The following is a 21,296-nucleotide window of genomic DNA, read 5'->3' on the forward strand; positions in this document are numbered from 1 at the left end:
GAATTAAAGCTGAAAGTCTGCACTTCAACTGCATCGGAGTTGTTCAATTTAAAATTCATTGTGGTAATGTACAGAACCAAAATTAGAAAAAAGTTGTCTCTGTCCAAATATTTATGGACCTAACTGTATATATATATACACGCCATGGTGCAGTGTGAAGGGGCTTCATCTCTGACGTCTGAGGTTTGATCCCCGCAAGGGGAGCAGTAGAGTGTGTACGCCTGATGAGCCCAAATGAGGGTGAAACACGTGTTGCGTACTCTTTGCATTATTTGACAGTAAACTATGTAACATATATTTTATATATATATATATATATATATATATATATATATATATACACAGTGCATCCAGAAAATATTCACAGCGCATCACTTTTTCCACATTTTGTTATGTTACAGCCTTATTCCAAAATGGATTAAATTCATTTTTTCCTCAGAATTCTACACACAACACCCCATAATGACAACGTGAAAAAAGTTTACTTGAGATTTTTGCAAATTTATTAAAAATAAAAAAATTGAGAAAGCACATGTACATAAGTATTCACAGCCTTTGCCATGAAGCTCAAAATTGAGCTCAGGTGCATCCTGTTTCCCCTGATCATCCTTGAGATGTTTCTGCAGCTTAATTGGAGTCCACCTGTGGTAAATTCAGTTGACTGGACATGATTTGGAAATGCACACACCTGTCTATATAAGGTCCCACAGTTGACAGTTCATGTCAGGGGACAAACCAAGCATGAAGTCAAAGGAATTGTCCAGAAGGACAACCATCTCTGCAGCAATCCACCAATCAAGCCTGTATGGTAGAATGGCCAGACAGAAACCATTCCTTAGTAAAAGGCACATGGCAGCCCGCCTGGAGTTTGCCAAAAGGCACCTGAAGGACTCTCAGACCATGAGAAAGAAAATTCTCTGGTCTGATGAGACAAAGATTGAACTCTTTGGTGTGAATGCCAGGCGTCACGTTTGGAGGAAACCAGGCTCCATCTTTACAGTGAAGCATGGTAGTGGCAGCATCATGCTGTGGGGATGTTTTTCAGCGGCAGGGACTGGGAGACTAGTCAGGATAAAGGGAAAGATGACTGCAGCAATGTACAGAGACATCCTGGATGAAAACCTGCTCCAGAGCGCTCTTGACCTCAGACTGGGGCGACGGTTCATCTTTCAGCAGGACAACGACTCCAAGCACATAGCCAAGATATCAAAGGAGTGGCTTCAGGACAACTCTGTGAATGTCCTTGAGTGGCCCAGCCAGAGCCCAGACTTGAATCAGATTGAACATCTCTGGAGAGATCTTAAAATGGCTGTGCACCGACGCTTCCCATCCAACCTGATGGCGCTTGAGAGGTGCTGCAAAGAGGAATGGGCGAAACTGGCCAAGGATAGGTGTGCCAAGCTTGTGGCATCATATTCAAAAAGACTTGAGGCTGTAATTGCTGCCAAAGGTGCATCGACAAAGTATTGAGCAAAGGCTGTGAATATTTATGTACATGTGATTTCTCAGTTTTTTTATTTTTAATAAATTTGCAAAAACCTCAAGTAAATTTTTTTCAGGTTATCATTATGGGGTGTTGTGTGTAGAATTCTGAGGGAAAAAATAAATTTAATCCATTTTGGAATAAGGCTGTAACATAACAAAATGTGGAAAAAGAGATGCGCTGTATATATGTACTGTATAGAGACAGTCCTACTAAAACCTCACACAGGAGCCACAAATGTTGTGTTGAACCCCTGTGAAGGCTGACAGTCCTTGATTTTTTGATTGGATACACTTTATTACTCCCTAAAGGGAAACTATCTTTTTGCATGACCTTTGTCAGAGCACAGGGTCAGCCATTGTACAGCACCCCTTAAGCGATTTTCAAGCCCCACAGAGTAGGATCCCTTCTGGCAGTAACGGGATGTGAATCAGCAACTTTCCAGATACCAGCACAGATCCTTACTCTAATCAGTCATAAATGGCAAACACGTTCACATTATTATTCAGTTAGCATAAGTCCACCTCCTTTGACATCCAGTTCACTGCTACAGGTAGGGGTGTTTATGGATATCTAGTTATATAATAAAATGTTACGGACTGTCTCTGTGTGTGTGTGTGTGTGTGTGTCTCCAGTCTCTCAGAGCAATCTGATTGGCTAGTTTGGCTTTTGTGGCCAGTGATTAGGATAATGACACAATACCTTAGGGTGCAAAGTTAATTCCTGATTGTGAGTATTTGTAAATTTTTTTACAAAAAAAAAAAGACATAAAATGGAGCAACAATGCGAGTAACTTACTGAGCGACGTTGGTTTGCTAAACACTAATGAGGTACAACTGAATTCCTTTAAAGAGAGAAGAATTTTGAATGATGCTTTCACAGCAGGTAATGGGGGCCCATCTACCATTGGTGGTAGTCATAAAGAGGACAGGAGGCGAGGAAGGCACCTCAAAATGACAGAATCTGAAAAGCAGCATTTACAGGAAAGGAATCAAGTGAGGAAGTGCTGGGCAAGAGAGGTTGAGACACAGGAGAAAGGTGTAAGAGGGACGCTGAGAGAACACGTGTGGCAGTAGAGGTTGAGGACAGCACAGCAGACAGCCAGGATGATGAAAGCAGCAACGACTTCAGTGTCAGACTCGCTAATTAGAAATAACCAGAACACCAGGAAAAGCAGAATGAAAATTAGGTTGAAAATACTGTTAATGGCTTAAAAAAAAACCTACATATTCCCCATATAACTGCTTATTACATTTTAATAAAAATCTACCAAACTTAGTTTGTAATTTCTACATTGACTCCAAAACACAGAAACTGGGAAATATCGACTCACTGTATTAGGCTAAGAGTCCAATGAAAAACAGAAGTTGGTCGGAACAGAAACCTGCAGCCACAGTCGGTCCCCAGGATCGAGTTTGGGAACCACTGAGTACAATAAGGTTTCTACATGGTGTTACCGAAATGTACGCAAATACCCTTAAACTAAAGTCTGGAGTGCGTACTTTAATCACATCTGAAGTGTTTGAGTTGTAATTTGAAGCTGTGGAGTTAAATGGATAACTCGAGGAAAAATGCATCTTTGTCCCAAACATTAAGGAGGGAACTGTGTGTCACAAAAGCTTCATTGGATGAAGGCTCGACACTTTGATGAGTGCGGACTGTGATGAAAAATTAAACAACATTAAAATGTAGTACTTTGATGCATATCCCTTGCATGCTTTACCTACGCTTGCCCGTCACTAGGAAGTCGTACCTAATGTGGCTTAGTGTAACTCGATCATCGAGCACAGCAAGTAGTGCGTGGCTCATAGATGGCAGGAATATCTTGGACCTGTCGCCAATCTGCAGCTGAAGTGTTCCAGTAATTGGTCTTCACAGTTGAAAACAAGTAAGCCCCATTGATCACTCCCAGCAAGCAAATCTGTGACACTCCTAAAGCCGCACTCTCTCACAAGTGAACCCTGCACCACAGTTATGGTTGACTAAGGTTAGACAGAGGACTTTTTTTTTTTTTTTTTTGGAAAACTTTCAGTAATTAGAATGGATTGAAAGTTTAGAAATAAATTACAGGTAAACCCGCTTAAAAAGCAGTGCATGCATGTACCTTGGCGCTGACCCTGGTGGTGAACTCACAGACTTTGACCTTTCAACATCTTCAAAGATGGTACATTCTGTCGGATTTAGCCATTCACGTTCTGTCAAATAAAGTCTGTATGTTTTGCTACTTCGATTTCTTTTTTCTTCATTCTCAAACAATATGCCTTCCAGAAAGTGAATCAAATTTAATTCCATAATCTGATGATGTCAGAAGAAAAGTATCTGATGTGGGATTTTGAAAGCCAAGAAAAGAGAAACAGCCAACGATAACCACACATTGACAGAGTTCACCACGCAATAGAGGCTGAAGAATTGACCAGCAATGGAGCAGGTCACGTTTTTTTCATCATAAGAATACCTCGGATTACAAAGAATCTTCCATTCTCGTTAAAACATTTCCTATTTTTGTCAGCGTTCCTATGACCGTAAGCAATTCACAAGGTCAGAACCTGTAAACAGATAGTTTCTCTCATGTGCAGTCTTTATGGTGTTTGCTCATGAGTGACGTCAAACAGGTCTTTGCTTATATAAACTCAGCGAAGAACAGCCAAAAAAAAATCCACCATCCCTCTTTGTGGCTCGCCTGCACTACAACACAGACTTGCTCCAGCTGCTGTTTGAACTAAAGCCACCTTCTTTGTATTGTCAGCGGCCATAGTGAATTGTGAGCCACCACAAAGAGGTCGTTAAAAACAGATTACATTTTTGAGAAATTTGAAAAATAAAATATCAAGGTATTGTTACCAAAACCAAATCCAGAGGGCTAAACTGTTAGCAACATCAAAACAAGAATTACAAAGAATACTTAACAAAATTGCGAGAACATCAGCAGAACAATAATGGTAAGGAAGCTGGGAGTCGTTAACCAGAACACTTCACGACAAACACTGTTCCAAGCTTTCAGGCTTTGTCTACACTACCACGTTTTCATGCCTCACCTCACATCCATGCAATCCTGATGTTATTGATCCCCGAAAACGAAGACTTTCAAAAACGCTCTCCAGAGCCGGATAAATTTCATAAACACAGCAGTGTTGTGGTGTAAAACCGAGTCTTCCGAAAATTATACTCTAATCACACTCGGATTGGTTTGTGCTTATATTGGCCTTCTATGATTGGTCTCGGCTCATTATAACACCTTATTCACCGATTGGCCTCTAGAGTTGAACGGTGAAATTTGCCAAAGCATTTTTTTGTAGCGAATACACTGTTTTCACTGAATATCTTCCTGGAAATTTGCAGTGTGGCTGGCTTATGCAAACATTTTTTTTTTTTTTTTTTTTTTTTTTACAAGTGGCTGATGATGCTTTGCGAGGCCAGTGTGACATTACAGAAATGTAGCAGTCATTCGAATTGCATGCCTACTGTAAGATTGTTGCCGACATGGCCATAAGCTGGGTGGTAAACACAAGGGGTTTTGGGAATGTTGATTACAGAGTTGTGTAAACCCTCCCCGAAGCACTTGACAGCGTTGTGCAATCATTTGTCCTAGTCTCTAACCGCACTAGTCTCTTCCACTTGCAGTGGTTTCAACCCCGAGGGCTCTCTGATTACTGTAAGTGGGTCGTCAGTAAACTTAAAAAAGTACAAATGGGTCCTAAGCTGCACACATTGAGAAACACTGCCAGATTTACATCCTGCAAGCATGTAAAAAATAAAAAAAAAATAAAACTTGTGCTTTTTTGAACACTGATCCCTGTGTGCCAGCACCCCATGGCTAATTACACATGCAAATATGTGCCCAGCAACTAACTCAAAACCAGTCTTCAAGGGGCCCTCCAATTCCACCTCACCTCATAAGAAAACGCAGGACGACAAGTCAAGCTTTAAAAAAACAGATTTACAGTATTTCTTTTTACAAGATTCTTTTGTCTTGATAGAAATAGTGTGACGCATCCAAGCAGATACATGGGAAATAATAAATAAATAAAAAGGCATTTCCACTGCATCTGGTGCTTTGACTCCAAACAATGGAACAAGCCAGTCCCATACCACAGTGGTGCGGCCAATGTGTGCCCAAAGTCTGTAAGCGCAATGATCTACATTTTATTTACTTATTGCTAGTTTGTGGCTGTTTGCTATATTGTTTATAATAATTGTTCCATTTCTTATGATGTTGGAGACAAGGTGGCAGAGTGGTTGGCACTGGTGCTTCATAGCTCAGGTCACATAATTGGTCCAGCGTACTTGGTAAAAATTTTCCCAAGCTCTCAGGGATTCTTACGACCATTGCACCATTATAATCCACTCAAAACTAGTTCAGTTCCTTCTTTCCCATGGACTTCAAAGCAGTTCACAGAGGTCGATGAAGTTTGCGAACATTTCCATGACTTTGCTGAACTTCAGGCAAAGTGAATTCAACAGAGTTCACTTACCACTGTTGGTCACCCTTCATGCAAAAAGAACATTTTCCAATACAGTTGGCACAAAAGAGTTGCTTTCCATGTGTTTGTGGTGCTCCTTAGTAGTATGCATCTAAATTGGGTTTTGTACAGTTTGAATGCTGCATACATGCGCACAAAGCAAACAGCTTACTCGTCATTACAGTTTTACAATAAATCTTGTGATCAGCAGCATCACCGTTATAGTGAAAAATTCAGCTCCCCGTGAAAATCAGATTGTAAATAACTCCATTGACAGCCTCTAATTGATTTTATTTTATTTTTTTACGTAATCTGTTTAGTAAAGAAGAGCATTTCACAACAAAATTAATAAGAAGGTGATTAATAAAGTAGACGGGTGTAGAATGCAGCCAAACTCGCAATAATACGGGACAGAGGGGGACATGAAAGCACAATGCAGTAAAGTGAACATACTGACACACACATTTCATTATTTTCTCTATTGAGTTAGTTTTACAAATGTTGTTTGGTGCGAGATGTGCTCTAGTTGTTGTGGACTGCTTATAACAGAGCGAAGTGTCACCTCAACATTCACAAGTGTAACCAGCCCATTAATGTGATGCCAGGGCTATTTGCTGCGGCTTCTTAAAGAATGTGTTTTCTATGCGGTGAATGTGCGGAGCCCTGCGCACACTCAGTTTGGAAAGCACATGGGAATCGGATTTTCACAGGGTTCTGAATTTTTCACTGCACAGCTCCTTCACAGAGTAAGCTGCCGATGTGTGCCTGCCCCATGTGGACGAAGGTCTAATATTGTGTGTTTGTGGACATGTCAGTATGGACAGGGATTGTGCTTTGTAAACGATGTGAAAACTCCATTGAGGATGGAGATCGTTTTCATTTAAAATGTCTGCTTTTAAATGAAATGTGGTAGTGTGGACACAGCCTAAGTCTGTAACCATGGACAGACAGCTGAAGCGTGGCACCGAGTTTTATAGCGAAGCTTTTGTGACATGACACGCACTGCCTCTTGGGAAACACCTTAGTGATGGTGCACTATACCAACAAAATGCTGGGAACCTAAAATGGCATTGTGACACTCTTTAAATTAAATGTTGCTGTCTTTATTAAAGTGAGTAATTAATTCAAAGCACACTTATAGTCATGTTCCTCAAAAATCTGCCAAGGATATTCACTAGAAATGAATAGAAACAAATTTAAGTAATTTGAAGACGCCACCCTTAATTGTGTAACTTTCTCTTATTATATAAAAAAACCCCCACAAGATTAGTAAAATGTTTTTTGTGATAAAAAGGTAGAAATATTATTCACATTATTGTTTACCCTTAATTAGCAGTGAAAACAGTGATTTGTAGACTTCTGAAACATCAGCATAATACTTGATGAAAAAACAAAAATAACTGAATTCACAGATAAATGTTAAGAGTGAAAAATAAAATACTGACAAAGTGCTCAATGTCACAGGGTTTTATTGTTGATCTTTACTATGGTTTATAAACAGCTGATATAACGTGGGGGAAAACAAGCTCTAAAGGTCAAGAACCTCACCTCCATAATTGGGGCCGCGCTGAAGACTCGCGCTCCTCTTTCCACACTGGGTGCTCAAGCTAAGGGAGGAAACTCGCACCCTTGGGGGGTAAAAAATATAAAATGCTAAACTGCTGAACATTAGAGGGTAATATGAAACAAACAATTTACAGTGTTTCAATAACATTATATGACACAGTGACCCCTAACAATGAGGCCAAATTGGAAGATAACAGTCTTTCATTTTATAAAGAATTTAAATCCTCACAGATTATTTGAGCTCATTAAATCCTAAAACAGAATTTAAATTACTCCGTCAATGGATTGCCCAAAATGACATTTAAAAAAAGAAGCAAACAAAACAAAATAATTTTATAGAAATACTTTTTTTTTTTTTTTTTTTTTTTTTTTTAAACCTCAAACCAGAGAGTCTGGACACCTAATTATTAGGCACAAAATCCCCCTCTGCATTTATTTAAATTTTACCAGAAATTGTCAAAAAAATTATTTTTTTAAATTTTTAATCAGGTAAAATGTATTTTAGTAAACTCTCATGTATCAATGGGAGGGGACTACAGTGTAAATTCTAGTACTCTGTTTAAATACAAGATTTCTCGTTATAGTTTTTTTTTTGTCTGCAATCGACTGGCAGCCATGTTTGATGCTGATAGTGACCTTATACAAAATAGTTTTTAAAACAAAAGACCAAAATATCCAGTGCTTTTAATAAGATTTCTTGGCTGTATGGTATACAATTGGTCCAAAAACAATATTGCTGATAAATTACAAAGAAATGTTCATCTCAATCATTGTTGCCTGGTTTAGCAGTTAAAATGTTAATACTATCCTGCCTAAAACCAAACTCAATTAAATGGAAACAAGAGCTATAACAGATAAAATTGGTAACCTGGCTTCATAAAATGTACACTTCAAAGAGAACAATTTAAATTTGCCTTTTCAAAAAAGGACAGCATTGGAAAGGATAAAAAGAATACGAAAAACTGTAAGAGCATTCGGGTTTCCACTTATGAGTGCTGCTCTTTGACAATGTACAAAAAATAGTTTATTACATTTCTTTCTTACCCTTTCCTCAATCTGTAAATATGCTCTAAGTTGTAATAAAAAGTCCATTGTCCCAGCTTTAAATGTGCCTGAGAACATTTATAAAGTCATCTACAATCAATTAATAAGGTAGACCTCTGCCCCTCAAGGAGGCTGCATTCAGATGAGCTCTGTATCCCTGGGAGTAGACACCAGCTTGTGATGGAGATACCCAGTTCTGTCCGTGTGTGGGTCCTCCATGTGGCATGCTTTCAAGTCTGTTCATTCCATGGTTGTAACTGTGGATATTCCCTGACAGAGTCATACCTGCGGTATGTGTATTTTCAGAGCTGTCTGAAAGCACTGGCAAAGGGCTAGTACTGTATTCAAATCGGTGGTCCTTGTCGCCGCTGAACAGCATCGCTGTTGAAGCCCCACCAGTGTAACTGATACTGTCTCCATAGCCACTGCTCAAAGTGTTAGAGAATGGCTCTGGATAACCTGGAGTATGCGGTCTCCCACTGCCTCCAGTGTGAGATAAAGCACTGCTGCTAAACATTTCCCTTAGAGAATGAGGTGCCAGTCCGCTGCCTAGACCACTCAAAAATGTCTCTCTCTCCCTAGGCCCAAGATAGCTTGCAGAAAAGCCCTCATTCACATAGCTGCTGGACGTGAATGAGGACATTAGAAAGGTGTTCCTATAATCATTGCTGGGCTGATATTCCGGCTCCTGTATGTTGTTCTGAGACAAATGTGGCAGCACAGCAGTCTTCACACTCATCTGAGAATCGGAAGTTCCCATGTTAACCACTCCTTGCTGGTGCAGCTCGGCACGATAGTCCAGATCCTCAGTAGGAGGAGGGGGTTCAGGAGGCTCAGGAGGACGCTGATCTGGGGGCAGGATGACAGGAGGCTCTGGGGCATTTATATTCTGTAGTGGAACTTCATTATCCTCATCATCTTCATTTGAATCTAAAATATAAAAATTTTAGTCAGAGGCAATGCAAACAGGGCCTTTCTTGTAATCTGTTATATTGAAACATGCACAGTTGGGAAACCTTATCCATTGTTTTGGCCAATTGTGGGCCGAAAATATATAAAAAAAAAAATTGGGAGTATTCTCGTGAAAAGAACATTTGAAATTCCCATGTGCAGTGCTATAAACTAAATACACACCAGAAACAACAACAAGACTCGAATCATAGTTTACTCAAGCGCAGCCAACCCTCAGCCCTGCGTTATCAGCCATTTTGTTCACTTAGTGCACGCAATCGTCTTTAAGTTTTATCAAAGTCTAGCATCTGTGTTTTTTGCACATCCACAGGGGGTCCTGGGGCCATTTGCAGATAATAAAGGTATATACAGGTCAGATCACCATATTTCTTATTTTTTATAAAATTCTTTGCAAGCTTATTTGATATAATGATTATCAGGATGTTTGAGATGGTAGCACAGAGTTGAAGAATTAGTAGCTGTTACTCTATTCTGAGAATACAAATTGAAAAAAGAAAACTGTAAAAAATATGAAAATTACACATTTGTATACTAAAAATATTTGGAGTTACTATTTGTGACATCACACCTTCCCACTTAACCATGTTCACATGAATTTGTTGGTATTGTGGAAGAAATTCAAAATCATGTTCGATTTGCTGCTTGCTCTATAACTCTCCTTTTCTCTTCACTCTGTCCAACTCAGGCTATAAAGATATAACACCAGGTAATGTCACTTGCAGAAATTTTGTGATGATTCTGCACTTATGGGGAGTACTAGAGTATAGGTGTCACATGGAGGACTGTGCTTCTTGGTTTCAGAAACAACTGTCTACAGTTTAACACCAACAAAACCAAAGGGAACTGGTTCTTGAGTTTTGTTGCACCAATAAGCCTCTAAACCCAGTCATTATTCAGGGACTGCACGTGGACACAATACACTGCTACAAGTATTTGGGGTCCACGTCAATGGCAGGACAGGACTGGTCTCATAACATAGAGGAACTATCTATATTACTAAACGACAGTTTAATTTATGCACGGCAGACGTACAGAAGCGCATGCGCACTGCGCCGCAGCGCCCCAGAGTCAAACGCAGCAGCTTCCCAGACTCAGTAGGTGGCGCTCAAACAACACAACCAGTAAACTAAACTTGCTCTAATCCACTGTGCCAGCAGTCTGTGTGGCATAGACCGCATGGATAAAAACAATAAACGGAGTCTCCTACAACGCGCCCCAGAGTCAAACGCAGCGGCTTCCCAGAGTCAGTAGGTGGCGCCCAAACAACACAACCTATAAACTACACTTGCCACACAGACTGCTGGCACAGTGGATTAGAGCAAGTTTAGTTTACAGGTTGTGTTGTTTGGGTGCCACCTACTGACTCCGTATCCATACGGGCTCATTTCTGTATTTCTGTTACTTGAGGTGTTTCGTTTTGGAGCCGTGAGTTCTTTGCTTCTGGTGTTTGTGAAGCGCGTTGTTGGAGCCTCCGTTTATTGTTTTTATCCATGCGGTCTCGTTTTTGTTTCTCTGTTACTGAATGACCATTATGTGATTCAAACATGCCACACAGACTGCTGGCACAGTGGATTAGAGCATGTTTGAATCACGTAACGGTCATTCAGTAACCGAGAAACAAAAACGAGACCGCATGGATAAAAACAATAAATGGAGGCTCCTACAATGCGCTTCACAAACACCAGAAGCAAAGAACTCACGGCTTCAAAACGAAACACCTCAAGTAACGGAAATACAGAAACGAGCCCGTATGGATACAGAGTCAGTAGGTGGTGCCCAAACAACACAACCTGTAAACTAAACTTGCTCTAATCCACTGTGGCAGCAGCCTGTGTGGCATAGATCTCATGGATAAAAACAATAAACGGAGGCTCCTACAACGCGTGAAAAAGTAGGTAGACCCCATGAAATGTTGCATCTTTTTTTAATCTATATGGACATATTAAGATTTGATCTCAATTTAAACAGTATCTATTGATAAAGGTGATATAATCTATATGGACATATTAAGATTTGATCTCAATTTAAACAGTATCTATTGATAAAGGTGATATAACAAACATTACGCCACATTTATATTTTGCATTCAAACTAATTAAAATTTATAATTTAATTAAACAAATGCAAATTTTGCATGTGGAAACAATATGTACAACTCTACATTTATCACTCATTCATCTCAAACACCTAAAATTAGAATAAGGTTGCACAAGGCTGGGTGCAAATAATTAGACCATTATTAGAGATGATCTTGAAGGATGTTCCTCTCTTGGAGGTCTGCTTTAAACTTCAGACATTTAGTTTGGTTTGTGTGCTATCACTATGCCTAGATCAAAGAAAGCTCTCGGAGGTCTTCAGAAATAGTTATAGAGGCCTGTGAGCTGGGAAAGATATTTTGACAGATCTCCAAACAATTGGAAATCAGCCACGGCACTGTCTGGAATAATACCTACAAGTGGACATCTTCTTCTCTAGGCTACCCAAACAAGTTCAGCCTGAGATTAGAATGCAAAAGGATGCCTTTAAAAACCCCAGAATTTCACCATTAGACCTACAGGCAGTTCTTTCTACTGTTGGAGTCAAATGCATGGATCTACCATTAGAAGGAGGCTATACAAATTTGATCTACTCAGGTGGTGTGCCTGGAAGAAACCTGTCTAGAAAGTACTTCAGGACAGGACTAAAGTTTGCCCACAAATAAGAGGACTTTTGGAATAATGTGCTCTGGGACAGATGAAGCAAGGAGTTATTTGGTTCCAGCAGCAGAAGACATATTTGGCAAAAAACGAAGTCAGCCTTTTACCAGAAGAAACTGATACCAGCTGTAAAGCATGGTGGTATAAATGTTACAGTTTGGGGCTTCTTTGCTATAACAGGGCCTGTCACAGACCACCATCACAGAATTCACTAATCCAGCTCTTCACTGTACTAGAATGTGCTTGAGGAACTCAGCTGAAAGTGGACCTTGCAACATGACAAGGACCATAAATATACCCATAAATCCACCAAGGAATGGGTGAAAAAGAAAGAAATGGTGGGTTGTGTAACTGCACAATCATAGCTCAGATCTGAATTCCTTCAAGATGTTGTGGGGGGATTTGAAATGGGTTGTGCAGGGCAGACACCCCTCAGAAATCACACAGCTGAAAAAATTCTGCATATAGGAGTGGTAAACGCTTTCTCTTAGTCAATGTCAGAGACGAACAGATATTTATAGGAAATGCCTAATTGAGGTTGTTTTTGCTGCTATTAGATAAAAGGGTATGCTTGCTTTTTTCACAAACAGAAGTGACATATCTGTTCATTTTCCACTGAATACATTTTTGCCAAGTGAAATTTTCAGGGTTTTTTTTCTAATTACATCAACTTTATCTAAAATACTGTTTAAATGAAGAATAATTATTGATATGTCCACATAAGATAAAAACAAATAAAATGCATGTGGTGTACTTACCTTTCACATCACTACTTAACCATCCCCCTTAATGCTATACGTCAGATATATCCTTATGCCCTTACTACTTCAGGCATAAAACTGGCAAAGCACAGTACAGTTCCTAGAGCAGTATAAGTTCTATAATGTTTATCTATAGAAAAGTATAAGTAAGGTTAATGCAGTACTTTTACTAACATTAGTAATATTCAAATTAAGAATGCTATCTCCCATTAATTTTTCATATGAAGTTAAGGAACTTATAAGAATGCTTAATGTTAACCTTGTGAAAGTGATGGACTAGGCTCTGGAAGCTGTACGATCTCCTGAGGTACACTATTTCCAGAAGCCACGTCTCCCTCAGGAAGGACACCATCCTTCTTGTGCATCTGTTGGACCTTGAGTAGTTGAGTAAGTAAAACTGTAAATGCACTCTGGATTGCTGTGGGAGGTGCATCTCCATCGGTTTTCAGCTGGGCTTGCTGCTGAGGTGTACGGGTGGCTGAGGTTGCTGCTGGTACGGTCCCAGCTGTCCCCTTTGTTGACTCTTGTATTGATACTGGAGGCAGAGGCTCTTGTGGCTTTTCCGCTGTGGTTAAGATTCCAGGTGGAAGAGACATACTATTCAGTTGCTGCAGTGTTTCTGCATTTACCTTGATATTCATTGCTTGGGCAAACTGAGCCATGCTAACAGTGGTTTTTGACTGGAGGAGGTTCAACAAAATTGATAACTGTTCCTGGCTCAGTTGGGGTCCAGCTGCTTTTAAATCTAAAAGAATAAATAAAGACAAATTAAGCTAGTAATCTATTTGCCATGATCACATTAGTTCTGTATGGAGACATCTCAAGTATTCCTCTAAGGAAGTGCACCTATAAAACTGGGATTCCAAATGTCGGTATCTGGCTGGTGTGTTTTTTTTTTTTTTGCAGTTTCTTAATCAGATGCCGACTCATGCCCTAATTTGACTCCAAGATTAATTAATAAGCATAGTGCTTTGTTTTTAATTTTATTTTACTAATCCAGAATCATTCACAATATTTATGTTTATTTTCTTGGAAATGGATAACTAAAGAAACATTTCCAAACTTATTCCATTAAGGATATGTGCAAGCTTGTACCAGGAGTTTGAGTTAAAAACACATTCAAAAATAGTAAGAAAAATATGCAAACATGTTGAACAAAGAAGATAAAGGAATTAATTTCCCTCATCCACCACTTCGGAACCTTTAGCATCTCTCCTAAAAACTCCTAATATTCACCTACCTAGTTTTAAAGATGAAAAATGAACAATGTTTATTTTTTTTAAACATAAAAAAATCAGTTTTTACAGTTATGTCACATAATTTTTTTCCCCCTAAATTTCAAGCTTAGAAGATATTTGTATGTCTTATAAGTGCTGTTGACTTAATGCCACAAATTAGTATGAGATTTCTGTAAAATATCATTGAACTGATAATTCATTTTAGGAGTTGGGTTACCTAAGCAAGTGATTAATATATACTAAGAATACATAAACAGATATTACAACAGCATCATCTACCTACCTAGTCCAATATTAGTACCACTCTGAGACTTGTGCTGAACTGACGGAAACCCTTGTGGAGTACTGTTTCTGCTATCATCCATGCCAAAAGCAAGATCCTTTCTGGGAAGTTTTGGAGCAATCATTTCATCTGGCATTTGCTTCTGTCGTCTGCGTTTTTTGCTCCATAATTCATGGCAGTCTTGCCATAATGGGAGGCTGTTGAAAAATAAACATTGTTTTTTAAATTCATTATGAAAGCATCTAGTAGTCCTGAAGCTGACATGAATTTGAATTACTCATCATTTTAAACACATCTACCTATTATAAAAAGAAATCCTGTCCCCTGTCCTGATAGTCTACGATACGTCATCTTTCTCGGAAGATAATTTAAAGACCCGCGAGACGAAACAGACCTGCCACGGTGCGTCTCACGGGAACATAGAACGAGAGTCTTGCAAGACACACCCTACTTACAAGCAATATCAAAAAAAAACAAATCAGTAGTGTAAAGGCAGTCATACAGCACAAACAGCTCCATGGCTCTCAGTGCTTATAAATTGAATAAGGTCAATACGGTAGAAATGAAATGAATAGGGTAGAAATGAAACGTTGACAATTAAACAAAGAAGAAAGAAAAGTGCGGAGAAAAGAGACTCAAATGCGTTGGAAAGAAAAAAGAGCAAAAAAGAATAATCAAGGTGCAAATTCAGAAAATAAGATAAGTAATTATCAGCCCGGAACAAGTGGAATTGAAAAAAAAGCACGTCCAATCCGGCTCTTAATTAAATGACAGTGAGTAAAAGACAAAGTAGAACTTCATAGAGATGTTTACAAACGTTGGCGCTAAACACATGTAGAGCAGGTTAGAGACTATGAAACCAGGGAAATTAGAAAGGCTCAAAAAAAAAAAAAAAAAAAACCTTGGCACTATACACATATGGAGAAAGTTAAAGGATAAGAAAGTAGGAAAATTAGAAAATATAAAAAAGTAAAGATCGCAGTAGCACAAACAAATTACCTCATTTAACTATGCACCAGTCTAACTTTGGTTTTGCACAATAATTACTACACTATTGCACCTTAACACCTAATTCTACTTTATTCACATAATTTTACTTATTTATTATGTTCTACTATACTGTTATCTTTCGATCTATGACTTTTTGTTAATCTGATATTCTTCTAACTTTGCAGTTTTTGATCAGCGGATCAGGATGCATTTCACTGCGTGTTGTCCTGTATAACTATGCATGTGACAAATAAAGAATCCTGAGAATTTCAAAAACGGAGTTTACCGCACATGCATTTATTGGTTACTTTGTTAAAGTATATATATTTATCTGACTGCTTATTTAAAAACCTAAATTTACCCCAGGAGTCAAAAACGTTCTGTCTAGCCCTTGTACAAAAACCTAGACAAAAGCTGGGGTATCACCTTGGTAAACCCATGTACTTTTGGAACTGGGAGAGGAAAATAGCATGACTTTACAGACAGGAGTCCAATGCAGAACTCTACTTACTTTGTTACTTTGTAAAAAAAAAAAATTATTAAATGCTGATGATGTAGATCGTTTTGTCTATGCTGAAATTCCAAACAGAGAAACTTATCCTGACCTCATTAAAAAGATTCAGCATATTGGGACTCGCAAGATTACAAACATTGTTTTTACAGAAGTTCTGAAATAAAAGTGAAAATAAAATAGCAACAATTCAAAGAAAAAAACAATCTTAAAAGTGTGCATCTGGAAAACCAAATACGGGGGTTGGCGAGCGAAGCGAGCAGGGGGCGAAGCCCCCTAGTACAAGTATATTTAAATGCTATTGCACCATTACTGGATAATGCACTTCCAACTACCAAAACTTTCACATTATGAAGAAGCATGAAGTTTCAACTTTCTGGGGCATTTGAATTATGACACAAAAGATGAGGTGGCTACCTAAAGAAATCAGTATGTACAACACCTCTGATTGTTGTAAATGATACTATAGTAAGACATTTCCAGGCAATATTATACTCACTGATGGCACTGGAGAGAGGCAACATGTTACTTGCCGATTACCACATACAAATAAGAATTTCACTGTACTCTAATGATCCAATACACCTATATACAAGTTCTGCCTTAAACCAGAAAGCACACATACACAAATCACTCTGTGTTGTCTTATAGCTAAATTTTAAAGAAATAAAAATGTAACTGAGAAATACTGGTTTTAAGTTGTTTTTTTTTTTTATTTCCGTATTTATCAAAATAGCCTGACAGCTATCCATATTTAAAGACAAGTTAGATAAATTTTATTTAGAAGCTTAATTTTAAACTGTCATCATGTCTTCTGTCCAGTTTTAGTTTTGAACAAACAGCAGGGCAAAAACTTTTTGGCTATTTAAAACCAAGCAAGTACTATATTGCTTCCAGTTTATGCTACTTCTTTTCACGACTGGCTCGTTTGCAATGACATCCAACATTCACACTGGCTAAATCCTGCTCTTGCCTATTCCATAGACATTAGCTTTTACACATACACGTTCCTTTGACATGACTGCAACACAAAAAATGTACAATATGTACTGGTCATATGCAAATCAGGGCTAAGCATTTACATATACAGTGGAACCTCGGTTCACGACCATAATTCGTTCCAAACCTCTGGTCGTAAACCGATTTGGTCGCTAACCGAAGCAATTTCCCCCAAAGGATTGTATGTAAATACAATGAATCTGTTCTAGACCGTACAAACTGTATGAAAATATATTTTTTTTAAGGATTTTTAAGCACAAATATAGTTAATTACACCATAGAATGCACACTGTAATAGTAAACTAATGTAAAAACATTGAATAACACTGAAACAAACACCCAGGCTCCCTGCTCACCTGCATGCGCAGACTCGCTTGTTCTCAGCTGCACGCTCTCTCTCTCTCTCTCTCGCTTTCTCTCTCATCAGCACGCGAGCCCTCCTCCCCCCTCTCCTCTCAGCTGCATGCGCAGGCTCTCTCTCAGCAGCACGGGAAACTGGCTTGTTCGTATACTGAGTGTGTGGTCGTGAACTGAGGCAAAAGTTTGGCGAACTTTTTGGTCGTAAACCGAGTTGTACGTGTACCAAAACGTTCGTGAACCAAGGTTCCACTGTACTATATTTTGTTAGTACTTAAACTTCACAGAATGCATTCAAGTGTTTGAAGAATACGTTAGCACTCTAACATCTTAAGAACAGGCAACTGAACTTGTTGAAAGAAAAAAAAAAAAACAAACAACCTGTAAGCACCAATACAAATTGCTTTAAATAGTGCAATTACAAACTGCACAACATTTTACTTTTTGTTAACTGTTCTCTGTATGAAATCTATGTCCTACATATTGAAGGAATATAACCTAATCAGCTAACTTTAACCCTCTTGAAATGGATACATATTTGGCAATACCATGTTGTTGGAAAAGAAATCTGTGGTACTGTTTCATGAAAAACACCGCAACTAGAGTTTCTAGGGTGTTGTTTGCTATAAAGACTCATCCCTCATTTTTCATTGCCAATTGGTGTTACATTTTAAAATGAATCCTCTTGTTGGAATTTTAAAAAAAAATCTCTTCTATATGCTTAAAGACAATGATTTCCACAAACGTTACACATGCGGCCTTGTTACTTTTCCCAGTTTGCATGTGGGGCCAGAGACAATGGAAAGGACATTCTTTACGCATTTGTTTTCATAAATGTCTTGTATGGAGGAAGACTTGGATTCGGTGGTGAACTGTGCCTTTTGACTTAAGAGGGTGTACTTGTATGGTTTTCACTATCATGTGGAGAAGTTAATTGGGATCCATGTAAACAAATCGACTTTTCTCAGCATTCTGAAAAAAGTGATCTCACTGTTGAACGATCACTGCAAGATTAGTGTTATCCTTAGTGATCTAGAGCTCTAAGACAGTAAAACCACTCAGTACTTACTTTTTTCATCTTATTAATGTCACTAAGTGTGTGACCCTCTCAAAATGTTCGGAAGCCTATATTCACATCTTTTCTTTTGCTTAAGTAGAGGGACATACTGTTATTGAACCAATCACTGAGAACCTTAAATTTCCTCCATACAGGCTGTCTCATCATTATTGGTGACCAGACGAATTGGCACTATGTAATAAGCAAACATAATTGGTCAAAATTGTAAAACTGGGAAACCAAGGGTAGATGGATACCATAAAGATGATTTGACAATTCACCGAGACTTTATAAAACTGCTAATAAACTTGTACTGTTAGTGTTTCCTGTGAGAACTGCAAGTCAAAAGATGTCAATTTCTGCTGTACTGCATGTGCAAATCAGTGCAACAATCTCCTGGAAATGAACTCTGAAAATTTTTTATTCACATCTACATAGTGTACTGATTTTTACTGAGGAGACAAAAAAAAACAAACAAAAAAAAAAACATTTTGGTTTTCTGTTCACTCTGTAAACACCTGCTGTGTGTGTTGGTCTGGCGGGTCTGATTTCTGTTTCCACATGAGCTATACAGAAGTTCAGTGCATTACGAGATTGTAGAACATCACTCATTGATTGCACTTCATGTGAACACAGCTGCATAATAGTATATATTATGGATAATGTGATGTTTATAAACACATTACATTGAATTGACTTCTTTTCTTTTTGTTAATTTTTCCAACCAGCTCTGGTGGCCAATGTACCCACCTTGACCTTGAAAATTAACACATATATCAGTGGTAAGGTAAAGGAATCAATCCTATCTTCATATAAGAATGTGAAAAGAAGCAAAAATAGATTTGGCTACTAAAAAAAATAATTGTTTACATCAAATCCCGTAATTGTGGGATTAATCCTTGTTCAGAAAATATTGAGATTTTTAGTGCGGTTGGAAAAAACGCTGCAGACATTTTTATATAAAGGACACACTATCAGAAAATTAAAAAAAGTATGCTAATACTGTCTCCTGTCTTTTCAGGTTTGAGTCCTGCTTAAATATGAAATGCAGGACTTCATTGTCAGTGGGTGCTTAATTCTGGCTTTGCCTGGAAGTACTGCCTAATCCTTCTAATATCCCTTTTCATTTTTGCAAACAGATTTTATTTCAGGTAGGGAAAATAACAGTGACTTTAGTCAGTCTTGACATATTCTGTGCCAAAAATGTTATACAAACCGTTTCATATAAAATTTCTGCTTAATAATTTGCAGTTTACATGCCTTCTAAGAGCACTGAAAGAAAGAAAACAAACTTCAATAATGCATCTCGCAACATATTTTCTTAATTCTATTAATAAAGGTATGTTCAAATCATAGTCAGAACTATTAATTTGTCAATTTTTATGTACCATGAGTTAAGCATACTAAATTTATTATATTCCGAAAGACAAAGTAGACTAATGAAAATAAATGTCAGATGAATGATCACATGGCACAGTGGTGATGCCTCACAGTAGAGACCACAGTTCACATCCCAGGTGATTGCCGAATGGGGATTGCATATTCTGCCTGTGTCAGCAAAGGGTTCCTCAGAGTGCTCCAGTTTCCTACCCTTGTTCAAAGATATGCAGTTTAGGTGAATTGGGAATGCAAAATTGGCCCTAGTGTGTGTTTGGTGTGTGTTAACACTGAAATGGACTGGTACCCTTGTCCAGGGTTTGTTCCTGCCTTGTGACCTATGCTAGCAAGGGTGAGAAAATGACATGACAAGAACATTAACATTCAGGAAAGAGGACTTTTTTTTCCATCCATCCATTTTTCAACCCGCTGAATCCGAACACACCCTAACCGTAACTGGTGTTTTTTCCACCAGTTTGTTTTCTTTAAAATAAACACAATTTAAAATAACCATGTATATCTTAAAAACTTTCTAACAAAACAATATTAATCATAAAAGCATACTCAGGAGTAGGCATTTTTGCAGGATCAACATCCTTTAAGAAATCACTCTGAAGGGCCTGTTCAGCAGTGCATCGTTTACTTGGATCCAATGCAAGCATATGATCAAACAGATCTAATGCAGTTGTGGGTATGCTATAAATGAAAAAGAAATAGGAATTAAATAAATACAATTAAATATGCACCTATATTTTTCCCTGTACAATTAATAAAATCAAAGCACCCAATACTGAATGTGTTTATCTTTCTTAAGTAAATTGAAATAGTGTAGTAATTGATCCTGTCAAAGTTATTTTCATTCATTTTTGATAATGCATCCTTAGTTTTCAGTAGTAGCTCTAATTGTCAAAAAAGCAATTTTTTAAATCCTGCTCTGCTAGTGGACCTTAGATTTTTTCTATTTAGAATCAATGAACAATCAATTGCTATATAGGCTCCCTGTTGTCACTTCTCATAGAACTGGCAAACAGATCAGGAACATCTCAGTAAACCTTCGGCCAATAAGGCAGTACATTTGGTTTTCATATAGTGTGCAAAAACATACATAAAACATAAAATGTTTTGACAGCATAAAAAGTCAATTTGCTGCAGTGTCCGGTTTTCATAAAGTAATCTGAACAAATTACTACACTCCTGTTGTAATTAGGCACCTAGCGAGAAAGAGGCTGCTTTGTTAACCATAAGTAGCGACATTCTATTAATGCACAAGTCATCCATGATGCCAATATGAGTTTTAAGGCTTGTTCATATATGCACATGTACAAGACAGTTGTGAATTATGAATGTAAATAGCACAGAAATGTGTTTATGCCAGGTTTTATAAATCAGTCTTTTTGCTGTTGTATTTTTCCTTTTTTGGTGTATGCATATTTTTACGATCTAATCCAAGCAAAGATTTATAAATGAGACCTGATGTGGAATTTTTTTTTTTTTTTTTTTTA

The 21,296-nt window shown here is 38.1% G+C and overlaps 1 protein-coding gene across 2 annotated transcripts in view; it reads right to left on the minus strand.

The window, feature by feature from the left end:
• Positions 1 to 7,395: 7,395 nt before the first annotated feature.
• cdk13 (cyclin-dependent kinase 13) overlaps positions 7,396 to 21,296 on the minus strand; it is a 94,594-nt gene continuing 80,693 nt past the window's right edge. For both annotated transcript variants that reach the window (XM_028803977.2, XM_028803976.2), the window contains exons 11-14: positions 20,359 to 20,490; positions 14,504 to 14,700; positions 13,242 to 13,727; positions 7,396 to 9,483 (exon numbers count right to left, since the gene is read on the minus strand). In XM_028803977.2, the coding sequence (XP_028659810.1) occupies positions 8,654 to 9,483; positions 13,242 to 13,727; positions 14,504 to 14,700; positions 20,359 to 20,490 (1,645 nt within the window). In that variant the 3' untranslated portion in view covers positions 7,396 to 8,653. The remainder of the gene's footprint in view (positions 9,484 to 13,241; positions 13,728 to 14,503; positions 14,701 to 20,358; positions 20,491 to 21,296) is intronic.

Source organism: Erpetoichthys calabaricus, chromosome 6 (assembly GCF_900747795.2).
Source record: "Erpetoichthys calabaricus chromosome 6, fErpCal1.3, whole genome shotgun sequence".
Taxonomy (NCBI): Eukaryota; Metazoa; Chordata; class Cladistia; order Polypteriformes; family Polypteridae; genus Erpetoichthys; species Erpetoichthys calabaricus.